Source organism: Diadema antillarum, unplaced genomic scaffold (genome assembly GCF_040938485.1).
Source record: "Diadema antillarum isolate AM-2024a unplaced genomic scaffold, OU_Dant_1.0 seq00001365_RagTag, whole genome shotgun sequence".
Classification (NCBI taxonomy): domain Eukaryota; kingdom Metazoa; phylum Echinodermata; class Echinoidea; order Diadematoida; family Diadematidae; genus Diadema; species Diadema antillarum.
In genome coordinates this window covers 420,207-447,627 of record NW_027272127.1, presented here as the reverse complement: position 1 = coordinate 447,627, position 27,421 = coordinate 420,207, and the positions used below count along the sequence as shown (strand labels likewise).

The 27,421-nt window shown below is 38.7% G+C and overlaps 1 protein-coding gene across 1 annotated transcript; it reads right to left on the bottom strand.

Annotated features, from left to right (window-relative positions):
- Window positions 1–979: 979 nt before the first annotated feature.
- LOC139708664 (ethanolamine-phosphate cytidylyltransferase-like) lies at window positions 980–27,396 on the bottom strand. Its single transcript, XM_071620599.1, has 12 exons — window positions 27,165–27,396; window positions 22,263–22,351; window positions 18,442–18,603; window positions 17,568–17,634; window positions 15,903–15,950; window positions 14,230–14,323; window positions 6,434–6,572; window positions 5,506–5,582; window positions 4,940–5,017; window positions 4,242–4,373; window positions 3,042–3,130; window positions 980–1,842 (listed from the first exon to the last, which is right to left on the bottom strand). The coding sequence occupies exons 1-12, from the start codon at window positions 27,290–27,292 to the stop codon at window positions 1,674–1,676; spliced, it is 1,272 nt and encodes a 423-aa protein (XP_071476700.1). The 5' UTR covers window positions 27,293–27,396; the 3' UTR covers window positions 980–1,673.
- Window positions 27,397–27,421: the final 25 nt, after the last annotated feature.

The window sequence follows — 27,421 nt, the reverse complement described above, 5'->3', positions numbered from 1 at the left end:
ACACATTTGAAACTATAGATTAGCTAAAATTCCCAAATATATTTTGCACATTTATGGTCAGTAAAAATCCCCTACACAGTCATTACCAGTACATGGGTAAGATACTTCACCATGTATATATATCCAATGCACAATACTTCAACATTTTCAAAATATGTTCATGCCAAAATTTCATCATCCAATACTTATCAGAGAAATTTTAATGTATTATATAATATGTGCATATCATAAGAGCATATTCATATAGATCTAATATACTTTTATGGATGTATTTCATCCTATCTACTCAAACTAGAACCCAATATCACAGGCTTCATCAGAACAGGGGTAGTAGTTGCTTGAGTTCTCCATATCACATTAGACAGCAACCAACTCTGATGTAAAGAGCAAACCCACTTAAACATGAATTCTCATGATCATTAATGTCATGCCTACCAGCACGCCACAAAGACAAACAACTTTATCATAGAATATAGCCCAAAATTCCATTTCCTGCCTTAGGAGGTGTATATCTAACCACATTTGAGAGTGAATACCAGTCTTTAGATGTTACTGAAGGATATGATCACAATATATGTAATATTGACTGCCTCTCATTTCCCGTTATTTAATTTTTTTTTTTTTTTTTTTGCTATGGGTGTGGTAGAGGGGAGGAAATGAGGAATTATATATCATCGCCCCCTTTGAGGCCACAGACGCCTTGCTGAAATCTTGCAATGCAGCTGTAGCTCCAAGGCAGTATCTTCTTTTCGACTGTGGACATCGTGCATAGCCCATACTACACAAATACTGCCCAAGTATTGCTTCCTCACAAACTACTTCGCACTAGATTCAAGTGAACCTCAGCAAACGGTTGGCCAAACTACTTCGCACTAGATTCCAGTGAACCTCAGCAAACGGTCGGCCATATTGCCACATTTCCAATTTTGTTCTTAAAAGCATTTAGCCAGCAGAAAGATTGCCCCCCCCCCCAAAAAAAAAAGAGAAAAATCCTGATTTTGATCAATTTTGCAGTCTACCTGACTCAAATCGCCACAGATAAGGTCAAAGGTCAGTTGTTGTGCTCCAGTATATCTTCATAATATCTGAAAGCTTTATTCAACACTCTTCTACACAGGTGGACAATATACTATTACACCCTTTTATCAACATTGCACAAGCCAAGTCACAACTATAAATACAACTTTATTATCTCAACCAGATGGAATATTCAGATCTATATTTGTTCAATGAACTCTTTATTCCCAATAACCATATTATTAGACAATTTTTCAGTGAGTTCCTGCTATTTTCACAGAGGACCTAACCTGTTATGGTTAGGTTCAAAAGAAAATAAAGTGAGAAATATTTAGGAATAAAACAGTTGAAGGGTTGCATCTATGCGTAGAAAAGAACTTTTCTATAACAGCCACTTTCTCCGCATAACACTTCATATCATACATACAGGTGCATGTGAACTTTGTAGGAATAAACTTTTCATTCTAAAAGATCCTGCTACAGAAAGGAGTGATGAATGTGAGACTGTCCGTGGCTGGTGATCATGTGACTTTCAGTGGCCCATAATGACGATCCTGCTGTTTACGGTCAGTGATCACGACACCTATGAGTGATCGACAACTGCGGGCGACTGACGATCACAGGGATGTACAAGCGGCAGATAAACATGGGCTCTGTTAGTGGCCGATGGTGACTGGAGGGTTGGGCGTCTCCGGGGAGCGTGTCTGCGGCGAGGGCGTCTCCTCCCCTGAGCTGCTCTGCGACTGTCTCCGCCTCTCCTCAATGAGTCGGATGTTGCGGAGCTCCTTGGCCTCCTTGTCTTTGTTTCGCTTCTGGAATCGGATCCTGTGGCAGAAGCATGTGGGAGATTTTTATTTTCATGGCACTAAAATAGTTACATACATTTGTATAATATCAAAGAAAAGAAAAGTTGAAGGCAGTTGTTCAGCAAGTCCATCTAGTTTTTATGAAGTTTTGTCTTGGATATGTCCATGGAATTTTCTTCAGCTCAAGTATTCCGTGGCTTGGCAAGAAAGAATTGAATAGTTTATCTTTTGCTTTCCTTCAGTTTGTCTGGCATGTTCAAGGTGAATAGATAAATATGTCTTTTTAGGGGTGTAATATTGGGATGAATAGGAAGTTGCAGCCATATCTGGCAACATGAGATCACAACTTGTCCTTTTTAGCTACAAAGAAAGCTTTGTTTAGAAACCACCCTAAATAATGAAGCTAATCTTATTGTTTCTCACCCTCCCCCATCCATCCATCCATCCATCCATCCATCCATCCATCCATCCATCCATCCATCAATCCATCCATCGATCCATCCATCCATCCATCGATCCATCCATCCATCCATCCATCGATCCATCCATCCATCCATCCATCCATCCATTCATCCATCCAATCATCCATCCATCCATCCATCCATCAATCCATCCATCCATCCATCCATCCATCCATCCATCAATCCATCCATCGATCCATCCATCCATCCATCCATCCATCCATCAATCCATCCATCGATCCATCCATCCATCCATCGATCCATCCATCGATCCATCCATCCATCCATCCATCCATCCATCCATCCATCCATCAATCCATCCATCCATCCACCCATCCATCCATCCTTCCATCCATCCATCCATCCATCCATCCATCCATCCATCCATCCATCCATCCATCCATCCATCCATCTATCTATCTATCTATCTATCTATCTACACTGTATCTCAATCAAAATTGATAAGCAAGTTCACAATTCAATTTGACATTTGTTCATTTTATACCCTCATCTGCCGAACCAGGAACTTGCAATTTGTACTTCAGATCACGCCTCACAAAAAAAAAACCACCAAAATGATACCATCCACCATTCAATAGCTCTGTCATGTGCCTAAATATTGACACAATACACATACACATGCACATGAAAGAGACTGTCTAGCTTGATCGCATGGTCAGGAGAAGAAATCTGAGAACATGATGGATTTCTTTGAAAGAGTACAATTAAAACAGAAAGGCAATAAATTGCAACCTACCTGTTTGCGATTATCCTTTCCACAATCTTCGAGGAGGACATGTCATTCTTAGAGTTGACCTGCTGGAAAATTCCCCTGCTCTTTGGTTCCTAGTGATGCAAAATAATGTTTGAAAAGAGGAGTTAACAATCTTCAGTTGCATTGTGTCTTACCAATTGTGTTTCATTTGAATGTGACTTTCCATCCCCAAAGTGACAGAAAATTGACAAGAAAAGTGACAAGATTGCCCATGTTACATCTGAAGACCTACCACAACAACAGCAGGAATGACAGCCGCAACAGAAAACGTTTCAAGTAAATTGGCCTTTTAACTATGGATGTAATCATCCATGCAAGCCTATAACAGTAAGACAATTACGTTCTATAAATTAAGTCAAACCATGAGAGAAGCATGCTCCATATGAGCCAACGAGTTTTGAATATCAATCAACACACTTTTGAACTTTGACAATGGATCCAGGGTAGTAATGATATCAAACTCTCATTTGATTTAGGATTAAAGTCAAATTCCTTATTTTCAGTCAAATCACCTAACTTTGCAAAAGTTCTAAGCTGTACGCCCTAATGCCTGCATCGTCATCCGGGTATCATTGTGTCGGGTCACATTAAATCATAATTTTGTACGCAAGGTTACATGCCATGTATGAATGTACGAGTGTCCTTTCTGGATACATTGTGAAATTCCTGCATAGTAGACACTCAACAGGGATGTCAGCTTTTCTGGAAATTATGAAATAAGAATTGTACTTGCCTTCTCTCCAATGTTAAAATTAACCCTTAACGTACCCAAGCACTTAAGCTCAACTTGCCAAGCACTTCCAGCAGTACTCAGAAACATTCATTGAAGCTTTTACGTAGTTGGTGATGAACAACCCTACTTGGGTGTACAAAAAGTGTAGTAATGTGCCTCAGTCCAACAGGAAGGCCATGATAACAAAATATGGATATGGGGATCGGATTAGGTAATCTCTATTTCTTGATAATTAGCTTCCAGACGTCTGTGCTGGCAAAGAAAGCACTCTAGTGAGTGTGTCAACTGGGAAACAAAGCACATTATTTAAACCCGTTGAGGACGAGTCCCGAGTATACTCGGGCAAGTGTCTATGGGAAATGCGTATTGTAGCAAAATCAGTCTGTCCTCAACGGGTTATGGGTTAATGTGTTGAATTAGATGAAGAGTGACTACAACTTTTGACTCACTAGGTACGGATCTGTTCCGTCTGGGCAAGGGTAGACAGTGGTCCTCCCTTGTACCACCACGTCCACCTTGAAGTGATCCAACAATTCTGCTGTCACTTTGTAGGGGGCGCCGATCACTACCTCCGACACATACTGCAATTTTCATAATAACAGCAATGATGAATATGATACATATGTAATGACAATTACAACAACAAAAATAATAGGGCTGCAAATCTCTGCAGATGAAATAACAAACTGATGTAGAGTAAATAACATACTTTCAAGGAAAATATCATATTCTGGTTTAGAAATAGACAAAATGCATGTACTAGATAAGCATATTAGATCAAGTTTCTTGAAAACATATTTTCTTGATTAAGTTAAAGAAAAAAATTGAATAACAATATTTAGATATTTCAAATAAAAAAAGCATATATTTAGATAAAATATGAAACTACATTAGATGAAAAAAAAAATAAAAATAGACTTGGCAGCTCTGAAATGACATTCCACATGTCCACATAAACCTGTTGAAGACTCCAAAGAATACTCGGACACGTGTCTAGAATACTTGGACACATGTCTAAGGGAAATGCATGTTGTAGCAAAATCAGCCTGTCCTCAACCAGCTAAGGAGTTTGCAAAAGGTGGTTCATTGTCCAACTGGAATTTTCACAGATTCACAGTTAAGATTCAAATGAGGTCAGTGCACCCACCTTGCACGCCAAGACACTGAGCGTCCTCTCATGCAGGTTCATGATGGGATAGTTGCTGCCATGGTAACGGTTCACCTCCTGGAAGGCAAACACAAGAAGAAACCAGTCACATTATGTTGAGACAACATGTCTTCTTCAACAGATACAGTACATCCTAAAGTTGTGTGTTGTTTTGTGAGCTGAAACGCTACATAGAATAAAACACAATAAACTGACAATTTGCAATCTCAGCTTTTCTGCCACACTTTGAACTGATTTCCGATATTTTTAGATGACCCAATCTATCACAGATTTCATTTTTCCTAGGTGCCATGCCCTTTTCATTCAAGTTCAGTTTGGATGCATTGATACTGATACTGTGAAGCTAGCAAGCATCAAATGGCTTGCTTGCTTAGAGCATACCAGGCTTTGGTAAACTTTCTTCCACAACGTGATAATGGTGATGGTTGGGGGGGGGGGGGGGGGGGGATACGGGTGGCTGTAGAGAATGTGCAAAGCTTGCTGGCTGCAACTGGCTGGGCTGGGCTAGGCTGGGCAGGTGAGTTGTGGGAGATGCCATTACCTACCTGATCGTCATGCAGGCCCACTATGATGTAGTTGCCAAGCTTCCTGGCCTGCTCCAAGAAGTCTACATGCCCAACATCTGGAGGGTGGTGAGTAATTGTGGTTAAGGGAAAGACTCCATTTGGCATGTTAACTTACATACAAATTTTTGAAGTCCCTATGCACAAATATTTCAGAAAAAACAAACAAACAAACAAACAAAAAGTTCAGCCATCAAAACAAATACAACAAAACAGATTTGGCACTGCAAGCCTTCTGACACTGTAAAATGAAAGGGAATTGAAGAAATTTGACATTACCTAAAGACAAATCTACAAAAGTTCATGCATTTGACACAACTCATTTAATCCATGATATGGAAATAATACTAGTAACTGAATAAAGTTTCATCTGATTTGCTTGGAAAATTAAATAAACATATCCACTTTAATATAATCAGTTGGTATTGGGCATAAGTCAACAAGATTGATATCAATTATCAACCCCACAGTTATCTATATATCTATCACTCTCGGCATCTTCCTACCTACATATTAATCCAAGGCTTTTTTTTTTCAATCTATCTACAATGTGTATTTATCCATCCATCTATCCATCTATCTATCTATCTATCTATCTATCTATCTATCTATCTATCTATCTATCTATCTACCTACCTCTAGCACTTCTATCTATCTATTCACCTACCTGATGAAATTCTTATAAGAATATAGCAATCTATATAGCTGAGCTCTCTCCTTCAACATAACTACATTCCTACTCAAGAATCTCTCAATCTACTGGTCAATCTGCTATGCATTTTCTTTATACACCTAATTTGATGGATTAACTATGTGTATTTCATGACTGATATGCTGAAAATAAAAGAAGGAGAGAGTAATTTCTTTCTCTCTCAATTTGATTGATGTTTTATACAATCAAAGAGGATACGGAAGAGGTCAAATGCCCCTGGGCAGTAGACGATGCGGTCTCCGGGCTTGGGTTCCCGGCCCTCGGCAAACTGGATAATCTTCTGTGTGGTCGGCAAAAACTGTGATATACCTGTGTATGGACTGCTCATTGTTGAACACTAGAAGAAAAAAACCCAGAAGAAGCAAGGTTTGTGTTGAAGCACACATAAGACTTAAATCGTGCACATGATATAATGGACTTGTGTAGATGTATAAAAACACTCGATGATCTTTTCGCAAACCTCTGTAATGTTATATACAGTCTTGTGCAGACTTGGTATTTTGTAACATGTACTTCGCAACTTTATGATATTTAAAATAAAAGAGAGCGAACATTCCATTCTACTGAGCAAATATCCCAATCCATCTGAGAAAGAGAGAGAGAGAGAGGGAGAGAGATATGCAGTATATGAAACAGATTTGTTGTATGCTTGATTTGTAAGTACAGCATATCATCTTGGTGATTTCTCATGATCACATTATTATTCCTGCCTTTTCATTGTGGCTATAGGGGAAAAAAAAAGACACTCCAAAATTGAAGCATTAATCTAGTATGGAGACATTAGGATAGAATGCCAAAAATGTAATGAATATAACATGTTAGTCCAGCAGAAGTATATAGAAGAACCAAATATTGTATACTACATGTATAAAAGCAGATTCTGTCCTGGAGCAATCATATGAGGTTAGCAGTGGAAAAGACGGTACATCATGGAAAATTTACCTTACAGAGCCAGTTGCTTCCGGCACAATATAACAATTACTGTATACGCCAAATATTTCGCAAGGTTTTTATTTTCACAAATTTCGCGAGTCAGGTGCTATTCGCATAATTAAAGACAAACGAAAATATTGACTCTTCTCAGAATGTGAATGTGACGTACGCATGTACACTTCTCCGTTCAGTACAGGACTCCACGATATCGCGAATTTAACCACTCGTGAAATCGTCGGGAATTCCCGATTCATGAAAATTTAGACTCGCGAAGTATATGGCGTATACAGTACATTTCTCTATAGCTGGACACAGAATACACATGAATTACCACTATAAAAGCAATGTTACAGTTTTTTTTACCTTGACTAACATTATGACAGATGACTTGCCGACTTATTTTAAGGGTCACAACTTCCTGGATACATATAGCTATGTCTGTCTGCAGCTGCATGTAAACCTTGGCAAAAGGGGTATTCGAGTGCAGAACTTTGACGGATGAACAAGCTGTCACTTTGACTGTCCAAACAGACGATAACAGTTGCCCTACTAGCAGTGACTCCCAAAACTGTGAGATATATATACCTGGTAACATGACCAATTTATTAATGTTTTTTGTCATAAAACTATGTTTGCCCAGATGACCCTTTTCTTGTTGTATTTGCTTGAGAGGCAATTCACACAATTTGATGAAACGATCACTTATACATGTACATAAAACATGACAATGCAGGATTTCAGCGGTGAAGTTTTGATGTACAGATTTCAGATTAAGTTTTGATATAGGACTTATGCCGGTTGCCTGTTTACCACCCCCCCCCCCACCTCCAAGTTTAAAAGTCAGTTGTAAATGACCTGGTTGCACACAATAGCATTCCTTTTCTTCTGATCATGACAATCTCTACCAAAGACAGTGTACAAATAACCAGTACTTTGAGTCTGTTTCACTTAGGATAAATGTAGAAAAGACAAAAAAAAAAAAAACCAAGCAAACAACAAAGCAAACGGTTATAAGCCAAAGCATAGATCAAAAGATCATATTCAGAAAGGCTGCTTGTCACAATAGCATGAATGTTGTTATACAGCAAAAGTGAAAATGTGTAACATGAGCATAGCAAAAGCTACAGGACAAAAAAAAAAAAATGACAATACCCCGGTAAATAGTGCGCTGATATAAAACACATAAATAGATATAAAGTGATAGACGACATGAATTTGTCACCATGAATGCTATTCCACATTTCATTGCTCAAAGCACAGACCACTTCAAAAGAAATCTACCCCAAACATGAATGTAAACCTGAACGCTATATATCCCATGGTGTAAACCCCATGTGTGCCACATTATTCTGAGACAGCGACGTGGTCATTCTTTGGGAAAACATTCTATTTTTCAAATCTGTTTAACTTTTATAGGTTGTTGTTATTCTGGACATGCAATGACCGAAGTTGTAGAGAAAATGCAGAGCTTTGCTTTGATGTCAATTATATGACAAATCTATGATTGTTTTCTTTCAAATGACTAGTAGTTACATTATTGTAGAGCCATGACTTCTGCACAAAAAAGAATGAGAGAAACTTAGAATTTACATGCCAATCCAGTAGGGAACACCGCTTAATATTCAACCACCACATAAAATGGAAGCTATATGTGACAGGAATGGAATCGCAAGAAACGCTTTCATTGCAGTGTAACATTTGGCGACATATCGATCAGTTTGGGCGGGTTTGTGCATTTGAGCAGAATATACGAACTTGGCACGCCGTCAACTGAGTTGGGAGTGCGAACACGGCACATAAAGAGTTAATATATAATGAGTACAGGAATTTTAGCAGAACATATTCAGTGAAGTTCAAAGGAGATTTAGGTAAATCAGTCTACTATGTGCTTTCATTGTTTGGATAAGAAAGCTACAATTATAGCACTACATCAAATGTGATAGCCTTTCCTTTACGTGCCGTGATGGCTTATTTTTTAGGTAAGACAGCTAGGATTCAGACAGAACATCACTTAACCAATTATCTGACAATTAATCAAAAAAAAGGCTTTTTCACAAAAATTTGTGATACAAGGTCTTGTCACCTAAGAGACGGATGCAATTTACAGTGTTATACATCACCAAAGCATTGAATTTGAGGGAATGTTTTCATAATACACTCCAACGCACTTACTACATATCTAATTGTGCTATGTAGGCTGATGTGACATGCTACTCTACCTTTGAATTCAGCTGAATGAATCTTAAACAGAGATGAAATGAAACTCATTGAATTGGACAAAAATTTGGGAAATTATCATATTTCAAAGTCTTCTCTCACATGTTTTCAAAGATATTGTTCAAAATCATATACAAATACAATTCAATGAGATTGTTGCTCAATCAGCTCCTCATAAATTTCCCATTAAACTGCTCCCAAGTCAACATTAAAATTTTTGATCTGAAATTGAATTAGCAACAACAAGTTGTATCCTTTACATCTAATCTTTTGAGCATTACTGAGAATTGTAACATTTAAATGGGGGAAGGGGTTTGCAGTTTTTACATAATTGACTAGAAGTTTGATTAATTATGTTTGTGAACAAAGCAAGTGAAAATTGCGAGTCAATGACATCATAACTGACATGTACCCATACGTTTATCACGATTAACTTCAACATGGATTTATGATTGCCATGTACCAGAAAAATGTATTTTGATAAGGAATGAAACTAGTAATTGCACAGTTGGTTTTACCCTCTCATCCCAGAAACCGTATTACTGTGGTTTTGGTCTTCTGCCTTTTTATTATACTTATGAGTACTGGTATTCACTGATAGTATTTTATAACTCAAGGTTGTCTCAAAACTTATCTTTCATTTCACTATCTCCCTCATATACCATCATTTATCTTGATTGCAGAATCATCAAAAACCTCAAAATCACTAAATCTTATCTAATCCTTAAATTGTCAAACACAATGAAGAATACTACAGTGAAGTATTCTTAACTCAAATTGGCAAATTTTCATATTTCTTTTTTCTGATTTGTGCTGATTATATAAATGAGTGCAGTTTGATCTAACCATCCAATATATGATGTACTTTATGTGGTAAATAATGAACTTGCCAGTCTAATAAGGATTATGATAGGACAGTTCTCCCCCCCCCCCAGTTTTTGTTTTTGTTTCTGCTTTTTTTTTCAACATATAGCCATGATAGCTGCAGTATTCAAAGACAGAAATAATAAAAGAGAAGAGGCTTGGCTCTTGTGATTCTACACCCTTAACAACAGCATCATGTATACCTTCTTCGGCAGTTGCTAAACTTGAATGTCATCACTCATTTTTTTTTTTTTGAATTGCCATGTTCAAAATTAATATTGTTTTCAACATTTGCACGGTCTATTTGTGACCCGCTACAACAAAAGGATCCAAAGTCAGGGGAGGACAATTTTCCGAAAATGGCATGATATTATTCCCGTACTGTTCTACTTCAATTTCATATATAACACAACTCATAAAAGTATGGTTGGGTGTTCATAATACCGGACACCTAACGTTTTTCTATCAATAGAAACGTGAAAAATCTCACAATTTGCCTGAAATTTTACTCACGTGTGGAGAAAATACTCCGGATTCACAAGCGCGCACTGAAAATGCGATCTGAGGTACGCGCTCTTAGATGGCGGCTTCGAACGCGTGGGGTGTCATTTTTTCCGCACTCAGTTGCCCTGCTCATTTCAACCGACCACCCTGACAATACGTATAAAGGGCACTTAAATGCGTTTTTTCGACAGGCCGCTGTTTTTTTCTAGCCGTCATTTTTTTCCCCAATAATATTTGAATATATTTTGAATCCTTCGATATTACTTTTGAAGGACTGTTTGATGAATTTGACTTGATTTTCATTAGGAAACTTTTCATCGTAATTGAAATAAATTAGATAAGTCAGTTTGTTTTTTTCACATTCATTTCTCGTTTCTGCATCAACTCGTACGGTCGTAGCGGGCGACAAAATGTTTATGTCATGTGTATGTGTAACGTGTGTGCACGATCGTACAAGCGGAGGTGACAATTTTACGGTCAAAATCGTCAAATTTATTACGGAAGGATACTCTACATCTAACATCTAACAACGAGTCAGCAAAGGTAGGCCTAGTTATATGTAGTTACACGATAAACCTTATTCGATTTTGCTAAATTTCGGTAATTTAGAGGGAATACTTAGTTGTTTTCGCCACATTTTACTCGGTAGCGTAGCCCATAGAAGAATCGAACACCGTTGCGCGTAGTCCCATGCGTACATTTTCTTTCTGTACGCGCAATGCCATTATAATGCGCAGTCGGTCGTTATAGACCCGGTCTGTGGGTTGAACACCTACCATACTCGGTTGCGGAGATATCAATGATTTTATCAGCGCATGTCAAGTGGTTGAGGAAATCAGAGTTTCGAGAAAAATGCCTTCAAAGTTGTCCTTCCGACGCTATCATAGTCATGGGGAGGCGAGACAGTTTTCACTGCCTGACAATAGAAGGCACGCTCCTAGCGACCTCCGCCATGTTCAGTCAAGCTTAGCGCCAGCGGTCTACGCATGACCAATCGGTAATCAGGATACCACGCACTGACCAATAAGATCACTCCCTCATTGCTAGGGGTGGAGTCTAGCTGCGGCACTAAATCCAAATCTTCGGACACGTTTTTCTTACATTGAAAGTCGGAAAATCATGGCCCAGAAAAATGCTAATTTCTTGCCTTTACTTTAATCATTTAGCTTCGAAATTTTGGCAGATGATGGACAAAACATTAGACTACAAAATTAGGCCAAAAACAGAAATCCGATTGTTTTGACCAATTTTGATGATGTGACTTCAAACTTGATTTTCTCGGCTCGGCCATCAGCGACTTTAGGATCCTTTTGTGGTAGCGGGTCACATTTAAGTGACAATTCAAACATCACTATGACTGCACATTGTTTCTATGCTTTCAGCATATGAGGGAGGTTACACAGTGTAAATAATGTCCCACTTTTTATAATAGGAAAGACAAGACAAGACAAAAACAAAACAAAAACAAAATGTGTGCATTGATATCATGGGGGCGTTTGGCTTCATTTACCGATCCATTGGTGAGTAGTCTTCCCTGCGTTCTCTGAAACATACCAAGACAGACACATAAACACACAACAGGAGGAGCACAGTTGCCAATGCTGGCATGAACAGAAGTGACTCAGCAGTTTTTTTGTTTTTTGTTTGGTTGTTTTTGTTTTTCGGGGGGGGGGGTGGGTAGGAGACTCTTGTTCCTCTGATATTCATGTCGCACAGATGTGTGCATTGCAATTTTCAGTGTAGAAAAATCAAATATAACCAATAGTCCACAGGACACTGTCCACAAGTCCATGTGGATTTCAGAAATTTGAAGGGAACAAATAAGATAGCCAAACATAGTGCAGTGCATGAAATTATAGTGTACTGTAGAAGTGTGCGGGAAGAAACATGGACAACAGAGTCCTAATGCATGCAGTTCTGGAAGCTGGTTTCTGAGCAATACCATCATTTGGCCATGAAGATTCTTTACTTCTGACCTTTTAAAGGGACTGTACAGTACTGGTTGAGGTAGGGATTCATGTTTTGAACATTCCTAAGTGAGATAATGAAAAGCCTCTTATGAAATATGAAAGAGCATGTAATTTTAAGAAGGATTTAACAGTTATTTGATGAAAATTGGTTTTCAAATGGCTGAGATATCCCCAGAAGTGCTAATAATAAAAGGCGACATGCCACAACTTTATTAGGATCTCTTTGTTTCATCTTGTTTTTGGATATATCAGCCATTTCAAAACCGATTTTCATCAAATAAACTTTTGATACCCCTTAGAACTGCATGTTCTTTGACATCTCATAGAGTGGTTTCTGAATATCTCGCAAAACGTTAAAAGCTAAATCTACACCTCGATCAGAACTATACACACACCCTTTAAAGTGCATTCTCCCTAACAGTAGACTTTGCAACTGTTCCTCTGATGGTGCATTGCTTGCAACAAAGTGGTAAGAACTTTAGTTACACCATGCAGAGAAATTGACGTATGGATGTATGGCTAGACTATTGCAGGATACGGAATAGAAACTTCAGACAAAGGGTCAGGCCTCACTGGAATATAAACTGCTCACATGGCAAATTACGTACTGGGTTTTCAAAGTTTGAACACTTTTTTACATAAAGACATATTGTGTCTATTTAAGTACATGTAGTCGCCACTCTTCTTCATGATCTATACACGCAGCTGCTGAGGGGAGTTCATGCTTTCTTGGACCTTTAAAACAAATCAACCTTCAGACAAAATCGATTGCTGATTGAAGAACGGACAACCTCAAAACATAATGCCTAAAAAACATAAACATAAACATAAAAACAAAGCTACACAAATTTCCACCATTCTCATGGCCTTAGGAACACACCAGTGAAAATCTAGACAGTGATATCTCAATGCAATTTATTTTTCTAACCTCAAAGTCTGGTATCCTTCACAAGCACTTTCTAGAGGAATACAAAAGGAGAAATTATGCAAACTCTAAAACACAGAGAAGATAATAAGATGTCCTCACCTTCAGTCATTAATCTTAATCTCATAAGTGAATGAACTTTCTATGATACACTACTGCTGAATCCACTGGGCACTGTTGGATCATCCAACAGGGTATGACACTACCAGTCTTTTTTGAGACTTCTTCAACCACGGAATGACATACAACTCTGTAGTCTTCATATCCTGTGTGAAGCAAGACTTTTCAAAATTCAGCCATTTTTGCAGTCGCATCAGGGTAATTACCGCCTGAGGGCAATTACCCCTTGGCTAAATACTGGTGAGTGATAAGGTTAGAGTAAAGATTAGGGTTGGGGCTAGGTTCAGGGTAAGAGTTTAAGTCACGGGTAGGATTAGGTTCAGGATTAGGATTAGGGTTAGGGTCAGGGGAAGGGTCCGGGGTAATTGCCATGGGGGTAATTGCCCTAGACCCTTTTGCAGTAGCACAAACAATCGCTTGGATGGACTTCCAGTGACTGCGTCCTCCGACCATCAACTTACCGATGCTTGCAATGTCTTGGACTTCGGGCTCACGTTCCCTTCCGTCTCGATCTTCTCCCCGCCCATGTGGTGTTCTTTGGTCATCAGCAGCATCCTACGTTAAGCAGGGAAATGATGTGACTAGTGAGCCATGACTAATGGTCATGAGGGAAGCCATTAAAATACCTATACACAGCAAGCAACCTTACGGCTGTTTGCTCCCTACACCATTCCAGCAACCCTCCCTACCACTACCAAAGCTGCCAGTGGACTTGAACCTAAGATCTCAAGGCTGAGAGTATATGGTCATATCAACAGAGCTCGAACAGCTTTTAATTTGCGTAATCTAGATCACATTACCTTCCGAATGTTAATCAATTATAATATACACAATTGTAAAGGTGGCAAGGTCTTGTACGTACGTATGAACATGAATAATGTAGGTATTCAACTCCCCCCCCCCTCCTGTTTTTAGGAAAATCATGACTTTACTGCACTGCTTGTGAAGTATTCATGTGTAAATTTAACAACAGCAATGGCTGTGTTATTTTCTGTGCTATTCTCCTCACCTATTAAAACATACATGTAACCTATGACAAAGCTTGTTTTGATTTGCTACAAATATAATGTATGTATCATCAGTAATCAGGAAGTACTGACACCCAAGTGTGACGCATTCTGAACATGCGATCTGCCGGGATGGAAAACAAGAAATGAATAAACTATCAACATCAAATATTGATTAAATGTTAGGGTTTTATGTTCTAAGGAACTGTTTTTGTACACAAAATTATTTGTAAGTCAACAACACTGTACAATTTTGTAGAAACCAATATGGGTCTACTGCTACACAGAATCTGGCCACAACAGAACAATCTATCGAATCAAATTTGTATGTATACAACTGTGCAACAAAAGCTTTTCCCCAACAAACACAAAGCTTGCCTAGGCTCACCAGACATATCAATAACTACTGCTTGCTAAGTGCACTCCACGTATTGCTACAATGTATGTTTGAGTATGTAAAGGAATGGAATAATTTATAAATCTGGGTCCTTTAGCATAGAAGTTCAGATCACACATACTGTGTCATTCAGATAATCAAGTCTCTGAAAACTCAACTCTGATTGGCTGATACCTGACTTCTGCTTAATTTCTTGATTTATATTTGATTGCACCTTTTTACACAACATGGCCCTAATCAGTTTGGTGCTGCTTTTTGTTTGTTTGACTGTTTTTCATATTTTTTTAAATGCTTATTTCAGCCATAATGGAGGGCTTCAGTGTAACTTAACAATAGTTAATTTATACACTGACATAGTAATGCACCTGGGGGTGTTTCATCAATTTAGTCAGCACTGACAAGTTGTCAGTCTCTGACAATTTCAGTGAAATCCTTGCTTTTGATTGGCTGAGATGCTCTGGTCACTGACTGTTACTATGGTTATTGTCAGGGACTGACAACTTGTCAGCGCTGACTATTTGATGAAACACCCCCCTGATTGTCGCAAAAGCCACCATTGAATCATCATTCCTTCTTATTTTGGAAGCCCTCCACCTATGGCAAATACAAGTTACAGTGTTTTGAAACAAACAAACAAAAAGGTTCATATTACTTGGTCCTCCGAGGAAAAACATCCATAAATTGTAAACTGGCCCGTTTATCCTAATAAGCACAGAGATAGTGACTTTACCTGCCGACAATGTTGGTTGTTGACACACCCGCTGTCCTCTGACATTCCCTGCATATTGGAAAGAGAAAGGGAGTTTTTGTTGTTGCGTTCTTTGTTTTGAAAATCAATGAGGCAAAAAAAATGAACAACAACAAAAAATTCCTTTAGAATAGAGAAAAAAATTTCAGACAAATAGATACTATGTCTGGGAGGAGATATAAAGACTGGAATGCAAAACATATTCGTCTCTCTGGTATATATATATTTTTAATCTCTCTCTCTCTCTCTCTCTCTCTCTCTCTTTTATTCCTTGCAAGGCAAACAACAGCAATCAACAGGAAAGGTCAAAGTTAATCTATTCATTGCCTCAAGAGAATATACAGTTTTCAATCCTAAATTCCATTGCTTATTCTTTTATTTCATGGCCACATGACTGGTTCTACTTAAAAGCTGCAGTTCTATTCTTAAAAGCTGCAGTTCTATTGTGCTCGTTACCTTGAGTGATATTCGATGTTAAAGGGATGGTACAGTATTGGTGGAGATGAGAATTGGGCTTTTAACTTTTGCGAGATACCAAGAAAACACTTATGATATAGTACAGAGCATACCATTTTAAGAGGAATTCAAAGTATATTTGATGAAAATCGGGTTTGGAATGACTGAAACATCCAAAAACAAAGTAAAACAAAGCGATAGTAATAAAGTGTGGGTCCCACACTTTATTAGAATCACTCTTTTTTGGATATCTCAGCCATTTCAAAACCAATTTTCATCAAATAAACGTTGAATTCCTCATTAGAATTACATGCACTTTCATATTTCAGAAGAGTTTTCTCATTATCTCACCAAAAAATGTTAGAAACCTGAAATTAGGTCTCATTTAAAACTATACGATCCCTTTAAATTTCATCTTCACACCATACTCTGTGTTAACCATGGGAATGGAAGGATTGCTATGATTATCACTGGTCAGACATTGAGCATTACTGACTGCTGATTTAAAATAACTAAACAAACAATTTCTCTCAATGCATCAATCACTGAGGAAAATACGATGCACTTTCACAAGCAGAAACTTCACCAAGGCCCAAGGACCTAGCACAATGAACTATGTACTTCATGCTCCAAGAAGCCCTATTCCACCAGTTCAAAGACCAGACCCATATTTCGGAGCCAATGCTTCCACATAAATGTGGCCTGCTTAATTTTGCCTGTTCCTTAGAAACAACAACTTTGAAGCTTGACTTTAAAGGTTTGGTCTCATTCCGATCACATGAAAAGGAGCCTCAAAGACTGTCAATTAATACCTCAATTTAACACTGATAAAAGAACACACAAAAAGATAAATGGAAGGATGTTATAAAATTAATGCTTTCTTCACTTCCTGGCCAAATGACAAGAACCAGTTACTGCGCAACGCTCAACAACAATGATCTCCTATACGTACAAATCCATAGGAGAAAACCCATACGGGCCATGATGATCCGTAAGAATCACAATCAAGTACATAACATTGTTTGGTAAAGTTAAGAAGTCATATCATTGTCATATTGTATAGGGCCCCAATTTTTTTCTCTCTCTTCTTTCTTTAAAACACAACAACATATCAACTTTGGAGGTACATTTTTGTATGGGGGGGGGGGGGGGAAATGGTTCAATACAAATGCAGAAGTAAAATTGACTCACTTATATCGACCAGCTTCTTTGACGATGCGATACGTATCCTGGCCATCTGAATCAAGTGTTATGTCATCTGAAACGATTGAAGCGCAAGACAACAGTAATCAATAGTGTCACATAGTTCTCCATGACAAGACAACAATACAAAACAATGTTCACCCTGTTTGCGCAGGGTCTTTGGACAGTGACTGCAATGTTGTGGGGGTTTTCGTGCTAAACAGCATTCAAAGCCCACAAATGCTTAAAGTTGAAAGGCACGCCATGTCCAATTCAAGTTTATTTCCATTCGACATAAAATCATTAAACAATTCATACAATGAAAACAACAAGATACAAATGTAAGAATATAACAAAACAACAACACCCACATACACAAAACAACAGCAAGAACAAGAACCGATGCCTAAATTCATGTTCCCCTTGTTCACTTTAAGTAAATCACGTCAAACTCAACACTGAAAACCTCTCAATTGCTGGCACACAAATCTTCACAAAAATATTACTGTACCAGTATGTTTCACAAAGAAGAAATTATGAAACTGTATGTCCTTTGAATGAAATTGTTTCAGAGCTATAAGGAATAAGCAATACCGATAGAATAGAGGGCTAATGAGATGCCGCATAACTCAGAAAAGACTAGTTTCATAATATTTCTATGTACAAACCATTTGAAAAGATGTAGGACTATGACATAATCAGCTTGTATCATCTCCAACATATTTACAGAAGAAATCACTGTGTTTTAACAGCAAAGCCAGTGTCACTTTTTCCTTTCTGTACTGTGCCGGTGCAACAATGTATTCAATATTGTGAAAACATGTATTTCCTTTCATTTGATTGCCTGAAGACTTCGATCCAAGACAGCAAATACAATACATACTGCCATGGACGCAGAAGTCACAGTCGTGCTCATCCAGCGTCTCTAGCTGCGTGACGTATGGGGCACCCTCTATGACCTCGTCCACCCACTTGATGGCGCGGACCATCTTGTAGCGCTCCTCCTCGTTCATGACCGGCGGTCCTTTGTGCTCCTTAATGTCAGCTTTACACACACACATAAGAAAAAAATACTAATACTATAATCTCATCAATCAAGTCCAAGAAAATATTTGGTTATCAAAGGCCTCCATAGGCGCGGTTAGACAGGCAAAAGAATGAGAAGTTTAACATTGCGAAGGCTTCGCGATCTTTTGTCGTGCAGTCACACTGGCAGCCAAACTTGGATCAAGAAGTTTGGGTCCTTGGTACGCGCATGCAAGAAAAGAGCGCGCTGTCCGAAGGCTAGTGATTGTGACGTAACAATGCACAACTGTACATGACAATGGCCTCGAGCTTCGAAGACACCGCCTGCAAACAGATCGAGAAGTTTGTCGGGGGTGAGGGAAATATCCCTAGTTGGAGTGGGGAGTTTGCGGTCACACTGGCAAAACTTCGAGATCTTAAAGATCGCGAACTTAATCTTCTCAATCTTTTGCCAGTCTGACTGCGCCTTATGTAACTGATTAAATTCACAACTGATCCTTAAATTGGCTACATACTTTACATTTGAATTAAAGTTGATATTTGTCCCTCACAGAACAAATTTTTTACTTTTTTTCTGACTTTGTACAGATTTAGTTCATTTGAGCAGGTCTGTCAAGTCTTTCTGCATTATCGGATATATGCAGTAAAATTAAGAGTTGCCAGTTTAATCATCACAAGATGGTAATTTCTGCACAAAATGCCCCAAGGACTTGATGGGTTGAACAATGGTAATGACAGTACTCATTGGGGAGCTTTCAGCTTGTGGATCCACATCTGAAAGTACCAGTACCTCCAATAACATCATTTCTACACTACGTTAAATATTATGAAATCAAAGCAAAATCATCTTCATCATTTTGCATACATCGGAACCGGCAAAATGTGATTGCAAAATATATGACGTGTACCTTAAATGTAATTTCTACATGGTGGGTGTTTGAGCGCTCTAGAGCAAACCAAAGTGAGCTGACCTAAAGCGTACTGTACTGAATTGTGCCAGATTTTAAGCGTTCGAGAGCTCTGTTGAGAAAGAGTTATCTCATGAGTTATTTTCAGAGGGGGTCACGCATTTTGTAGCAAGAGGGTCATTCCTCTGGCGCACTTGACCTGCTTACAGCTATCTCGAACAAAGAGAATGAACTCTTTGCATTATGACGTATGTGCATGATATGTGCACTCTCACATGCAAACTTTTGGTATGCTTTTGGAGCACATCGTGAAGTGGTTCACTTTTGGCTCGGTACAGTATGGTACGGTACACTTTAGGAGCGTTTGAGCACTCCTCTGGCGCGGGTACGGTATGGTACAGTTCGCTTTAGTAGAGCGCTTTAACGCACCCTATGTCTGGGATGCATTCAAGAGCTCTTTTGAGGTTGGGCAAATTATATTCACAGAGACTGTGGAAGGTGTGGGATGCTGCAGACATTTTGGGTGTAGAGTCAATGTAAAAAAAAAGAAGCTATTCAAAATTTTACTACATACTTCAAGCTCACCTATGCATAAAAAATCTAAGCTTTTGATTTCTAGTAAAAGAAGTCCAGTAAGATGAATGAACATGAATAGAAATACACTGCATTAGTGCCAAAAAAAAAAAAAAAAATCAAATTGCTAAAAGCACTGATGGATGAATGGACAGCATTTATTTGTAGATTGACCTGTTCATAATAGCATTGAAATTTCATATTTGCCAGCAAATGAAACTATAGTCAGCTGCATATTTGCACGATCCACATATTTGTACTTAAGTTGATAAATGGGCCAAAAAAAAAAAAAAAAAACAAATAGGTCCAGTACTGATAAGTACAATTGTATTTGAATAGAAATATACTAACAGAAAAAAAAAATCCTTGAAAGCATGGATGGACAGATGAACAGTATTTATTTGCAACTCAATATGTTAAAGATATTGCTTTTCATATTTGCCTGCAACTGAATTTACAGTCAGCAGTTCACTTGCACAATCCACACATATTTATGCTTTTACTGTTGACAAACGGACAGACCAAGAAAGGACAAATAAAATAAAATAAAATAAAATAAGATAAAATAGAATAAATAAATAAGTTATGAATTAAACAATAATAATAATAACAATAACAATGATGATAATAATAATGATAATAATAATTATAATAATAATGATGATAATAATAATAATAATAATAACAATAATAATAACAAATTAATAATAATAATAATAATAATGATAATAATAATAATAATAATAAGAAGAAGAAGAAGAAGAAGAAGAAGAAGAAGAAGAAGAAGAAATAACTCAGTCTGAAACACTGCCATAAAAATCTACAATTTTGTCGCCTCATCATTGTAAAACAAATTTATACTTCTGGATCCGCCACTGGTGTGCTAGCTATAGCTTGTTGCACTTAATAAACAGATTATCAATTGGTACTCTGACCTACGGTGCCCTGACCTCAGTAGCATATGGGTCATTCAGTACATTACTTGGATCCACATTTGCACAAGACTTCAAACATTGAAAGCTCAGTGAAAGTTGTTGCAACACTGATACAATTTTATGGGGTACAAAATACCTTCCTGGTACAAAATAGACCAAAAAAAGAAAGAAAACAAATATAGATATGTTTGTAAATAGATGCTAGTAATAACAAGGCAATATGTGACCCGCTACAACAAAAGGATCCTAAAGTCGCTGACGGTCGAGCCGAGAAAATCGAGTTTGAAGTCACATCTTCAAAATCGGTCAAAACAATCGGATTTCCGTTTTTGGCATAATTTTGTAATCTAATGTTTGTCTATCATCTGCCGAAATTTTGAAGCTAAATGATCAAAGGAAAGGCAAGAAATCAGCATTTTTCTGGGCCATGATTTCCCGACCTTCAACGTAACAGAAACGTGTCCGAAGATTTAGATTTAGCGCCGCAGCTAGACTCTGCCCCTAGCAACGAGGGAGTGATCTTATTGGTCAGTGCGTGGCATTCTGATTACTGACTGGTCGTGCGTAGACCACTGGTGCTAAGCTTGAATGAACATTGTGGAGGTCGCTAGGAGCATGCCTTCTATTGTCAAGCGGTGAATATTGTCTCGCCTCCCCTTGATCATGACAGCGTCGGAAGGAGAAATTTGAAAGCGTTTTTCTCGAAACTCTGATTTCATCAACCACTTGACATGCGCTAATAAAAATCACTGATATCTAAACAACCAAGTACTTTTATGAGTTGTGCTATATGAAATTAAAGAAGAAGAGTAAGGGAATAATGTCATGCCATATTCAGAAAATTGTCCTCCCCCGACTTTCAGATCCTTTTGTTGTAGCGGGTCACATATGCAGTTCAAACAATGGTACTTTTAGCAAGATGTAAGCATAACAATAACAATGTTTTGTATGTAAATAAAGTTGCAATTGTTAGAACAGGAACCAATCACTGGGAGAACACTTCATAACTATTTTATGTCTGTTTGTTGTATCCGACATTAATCTGATAAAGGTTGTTCTCGCTCCCCCCAAAACACACCATTGTTTGTTTGTTCCCATACATAAAAATTATGACAGTTTTGAAGGTCCAATGGTTAAAGTGATATTCTAAATTTTAAAAACAACAGAAGTTGCAAGACACATCGCAATCGTCGGGCACGAGTATGAGCCTGACACATTTCACAGATGCAAGGAACTGCCGCGAAAAGCTTGGAGATTCTTACCATCTGAGTGAACCCCGACAATCAGATAATCTCCCATCTGCTTGGCTTGTCGCAATGAGTTGGCATGACCAAAGTGAACCATATCGTAGCTGAGGAGAGAAGACAGAGAAAGGGTGCATGAGTTAGTTACAGATGGTCACATCTCACTTGGATTGCAAAGGATCTCCTCCCTGTACACATTTAGCTTGCATGATTACACATGGATTGTTTTCACCGCAAATTATGAATTCTGCTCTAGTTCCCTTTTGATATTGCAGAGGGCGCTTTTCCATTACTGACAGCTTGTGGTGTACAGAACATATAAAGCGCTGGTATAGTATTGGTGGGGATGAGAATATTGCGCTTTTAACTTTTTGCAAGATACTGAGAAACCACTTATGAAATGTTACAGAGCATACCATTCTAAGAGGAATTCAAAGTCTACTTGATGAAAGTCGGTTTTAAAATGTCAGAGATTTCCGAAAACAAGGTAAAACTAAGAGATTTCAATGAAAGGTGGGACCCACATTTCATTAGTATTGCCTGTTTTGGATATCTCAGCCAATTCAAAACCAACTTTCATCAAATAAATTTCGAATTCCTCTTGGAATTACATGCTCTTTCATATTTCATAAGAGGCTTTCCATTATCTCAATATAAAAAGTCAGAAACCTGAAGCCAGGTCTCAACCAAAACTACACCATCCCTTTAATCCTCCGAGTATAGTTTGAGCTGTATAGAAATTCCCTATTGTGAACAGAAAAATGAATTCAGTCCGAGTTCAGTTCAGCAGTCCAAACTCCATTGAAATAGTTACTAGTACCATGGACCCTAGGGTCCATGCTAGTACTGTAGAATGCCAGCACAATATGTGCACATGGGACTTCCATGAAGTCTGTTTGTTACCAGGTTTTGACCTGTGATTCCATACTGTCAAACTTGGCAAGCAATAATAATGCATACATTCATCATCAACTTCTGTCAAATATGATAATATCCACCTTTAAATCTTAAATATTCTTGCAGATCTGATTTGGGTAAGACGGTGTGTTACACTGGTAAGAACAGGGATTCTCATAGAAAAAAAGACAAAAACAAATAACAATGATAGGAATTCTCAAGCAGCAAGAATGGCCTGATGTTGTTATCAACTACCCTTTGACCTCATAAGTCATAACTATGCCATCACCCTCTCACTAATCTGAGACACAAAAGGACTATCAACCCCTCCTGAAAGAGATTGAACAAACTCAGATTCTTATCTTTAATTTACAAGGTCAGTACAACACTTGTCAGTGTGCCGTCAAATGTCAGGCTAGTCCAGGTTGTTTTATTTGCTTTTATGCCAGTAAAATGTACAACCCAAACACACACACACACACACACAGACACATGGCTCATTCATATACAATTGCAAAATGCATAAAAGCAGTACAATGTAAAGAGGTCAATGCAAATACATGTAGGCCTAAGCTTTCTAAACACTCACACAGACACAGTAAGCAATGATGCAAATATGATGGGAAATACTTCTGATGTTTAACCTTCAGTTTAGTCTAGATGTTTTTTGTGGAAGGAAGTGATAAGGCCAGTTGTACAAAAAAAAATAAATGAATATAAAAGAATGTGATAAAAAGCCATTCAGGGGATGCTGGATATAATCTAAAACTGGAAACTTTTTCTGTTTTAGGGCATGCAGAAGATGGATACCCAGGATGAACAAGTCTACTCTGCATTTTTTCCCCTCAAAACTGAACACAGCCAGTCTATAAAATTCAAATAATCATCACTGAGTGCTGGAATTTGAATTCATTTTTGCTAATGGGGAATGTACTTTAAGTTTCTATTGAAAATGTTAGCTATATATCAATTTAAACCCCTAAAACCCAGGAGAGCCAAATGGGATACTGATTCATGAACATAATGAATATGTCAATGTAGGGCAATTTGTCATTCAGTTGCAATGAGAACATAACCATTTCTACTATAGGACTAATTCTAGACTAGCTAGACTTTACAACTCACTATTACAAGCATTAACAAAATCAAGACAACAAAATGTGATGACCCAACACCATTGCAACAAAAGTTTATGTATCGATTCCAGGAAAATTCCATGAAGTATCGATGACCTACAGACTACGGTCACGGACAGTGACAGAACAGCTAGAACCCTAGATATAGTGTAGTGATAGATGAGCAGTGCCATTTTGGAAATGCAAGCCAATAGTTCTGCGCTTTGTCTTTGCTTGCCTTTGGAGTAGACCTGCTGTGGGCTGTGTTGTGGCTTTTCACTGCCATTGCATTGCATTTTTATAGCAAAGCCTCCTGTGACTCTGCAATCATTAGGCACTTTTCGATTTGTACTTTGAGCAAGGCGTTACCGTGGGTTTACGGAATTTTTACGTACTGCGCATGCGTGAGTGTCGACCCTCGGCTCATCACCCAATTTTCGAACGCGTTCACCCTGGTTATCACCGTCCACCCAATTCACTCGCGCAGCACTCACCAACCCACCTTATCTATGATGTCACACTCCTCTCACGATAGACAAAAATTGTGCAAAAGAGCATGATAACTCCCGGGAAATCCGTGCTCAGATCACCTGTTTTCCTATTTCTTTCGAGAGAATATTGATATTCTGATTACATGAAAGCTCATGATCTTGATACGTCACAGCAGCAGCGCTGACATACAAACTACAGCCTCTGGTACCTACTTTATTTGCCCGCTTTCACTGTTCTGCAATTTGCAACTGCATACCGTAGTCCCACACATGCATTTACACGTAATGCTGTACGCAATCACATCTCGGTGCTTGGCCTGGGGCAGTGCATTTACCTTGTAAGTTGCTTGTAGTCTGACCCTGCATCATGTTTTAAAATCCACACAATTCATCCAAGAATTAATCAGCATCTATTCAAAGACAGTACATGTAAAAATACAAGTCACAAATTCCGCATAGTAGGGTTGGGGGTACCACATATCGTCACCCTAAGGATCTGTAGCTTGTTTATTCTAAAAATATACCACAAATCCGCCTAATTCTTACCTCAAATATGCCATAAATACTGCAGTTTTGAATGTCGTGACCGTCTTGTTGATTATGAATCTCCGTTTTAAAATAGCGCAATTTTAGTGCGTGCGTTCCGTTTTCTTCGCGCAGCTAAAAAGGGAACCTTGCGATCGGCACCCCCTCCCCTCCATAGGTATACACGTGAATTTCACAGCATAGGTAATACACGTGAATTTCACAGGCCATAGGTAATACACGTGAATTTCACAGCCATGCGTCGTTACTGAGCGGATGTGTAATTTTTAGTTTGGTTTGTTTGAGTTTGATTTTCGTTTCTTCGTTTTTATTGTCTTTATAGCTAATGACACTTAATCCCGCGCGTACCTTTTCGTTCTATACGTAAACAGCCATGATACGCAGGGTGCCGATGGGAAGGTGCCCTGCCGATAGGTGGTGCCCCAACCATACAACCCTGTATATGCACCCAAGGCACGGGTTGCCTCCTGCACACGCCACGAGACGTGACGTCCAAAATCGAAATGTTTACTAGCAGCGGGTGAACGTACATGTAGACATGACGCCTTGACATACGCTTGCGCTCGGCGTCACAACCTTCTAGGCTTCTCGTTCACCCAATTGAAAACTCCCTATTCACTCAGCTCAGCTCAGCTCAGCTTAACCCCGGCGCGGGGCACTGTCGTTAATAAATTACTAGTGGTTGTATGGTTGGGTGTTCATAATACCGGACACCTAACGTTTTTCTATCAATAGAAACGTGAAAAATCTCACAATTTGCCTGAAATTTTACTCACGGGTGGAGAAAATACTCCGGATTCACAAGCGCGCACTGAAAATGCGATCTGAGGTACGCGCTTTTAGATGGCGGCTTCGAACGCGTGGGGTGTCATTTTTTCCGCACTCAGTTGCCCTGTTCATTTCAGCCGACCACCCTGACAATACGTATAAAGGGCACATTAAATGCGTTTTTTCGACAGGCCGCTGTTTTTTTCTAGCCGTCATTTTTTCCCCAATAATATTTGAATATATTTTGAATCCTTCGATATTACTTTTGAAGGACTGTTTGATGAATTTGACTCGATTTTCATTAGGAAACTTTTCATCGTAATTGAAATAAATTAGATGAGTCGGTTTGTTTTTTTCACATTCATTTCTCGTTTCTGCATCAACTCGTACGGTCGTAGCGGGCGACAAAATGTTTATGTCATGTGTATGTGTAACGTGTGTGCACGATCGTACAAGCGGCGGTGACAATTTTGCGGTCAAAATCGTCAAATTTATTACGGAAGGATACTCTACATCTAACAACGAGTCAGCAAAGGTAGGCCTAGTTATATGTAGTTACACGATAAACCTCATTCGATTTTGCTAAATTTCGGTAATTTAGAGGGAATACTTAGATCTAGTTGTTTTCGCCACATTTTACTCGGTAGCGTAGCCCAGTGAAGAATCGAACACCGTTGCGCGTAGTCCCATGCGTACATTTTCTTTCTGTACGCGCAATGCCATTATAATGCGCGGTCGGTCGTTATGGACCCGGTCGGTGGGTTGAACACCTACCATACTATGGTAGCTTGTGTTAGTAAGGACAGGTTAGTGTTACTGTTACTGTCAATAGTGTTACTGTTAGTATTCTGGCAAGATACAAAGACCGATCAGGATCTGTATCCTGGGGCAAATTGCCACAGTTTAGCTATTCATTGTGTTTAAAAATGCACTCCAGACCTTCTGAACCTCAATGTGCTTGCGCTTGCTTGGTAGACTTTTTAAAGCATGCATTAGAATTATAACCACACAGCTCACACTGTCACAGATAGCTCACAACATTCACCGACGGGCGGGGCCGGGGCGGGCGGGGAGGGGATGTACACCCGGCCCGGCTGACTTACCATCCATCACACCACACCCTCACAATCTTGCGCTGTCTCTTGGCTGGAAAATCATTCTCTAAATTGGACTGCTGCGATTCAGTTTCCCTTGAGATATGACCGTTTCCATTCTTGCAGCCTGATGCCATGGTTAAGTGACTTTCTTGATGAGCACACACAATTGCAGAATGCAGTCTGGTTGGAATTACACTAATCTCTAAATTGAAAGATCCGTCTAACTCGTTGGACGATGGCGAGGTCGTTTCTCTTTTCCTTCT

What these genes read in the sequence shown, in the direction of transcription:
- LOC139708664 (XM_071620599.1), bottom strand. Translation starts at nt 27,292, where the DNA reads ATGGCATCAGGCTGCAAGAATGGAAACGGTCATATCTCAAGGGAAACT. An exon ending in AGGGTGTGGTGTGATGGATG is followed by an intron (nt 22,352 to 27,164) that starts GTAAGTCAGCCG and finishes TTCTCTCCTCAG; the next exon opens with CTACGATATGGTTCACTTTG. An exon ending in ACAACCAACATTGTCGGCAG is followed by an intron (nt 14,324 to 15,902) that starts GTAAAGTCACTA and finishes TGCTTAACGTAG; the next exon opens with GATGCTGCTGATGACCAAAG.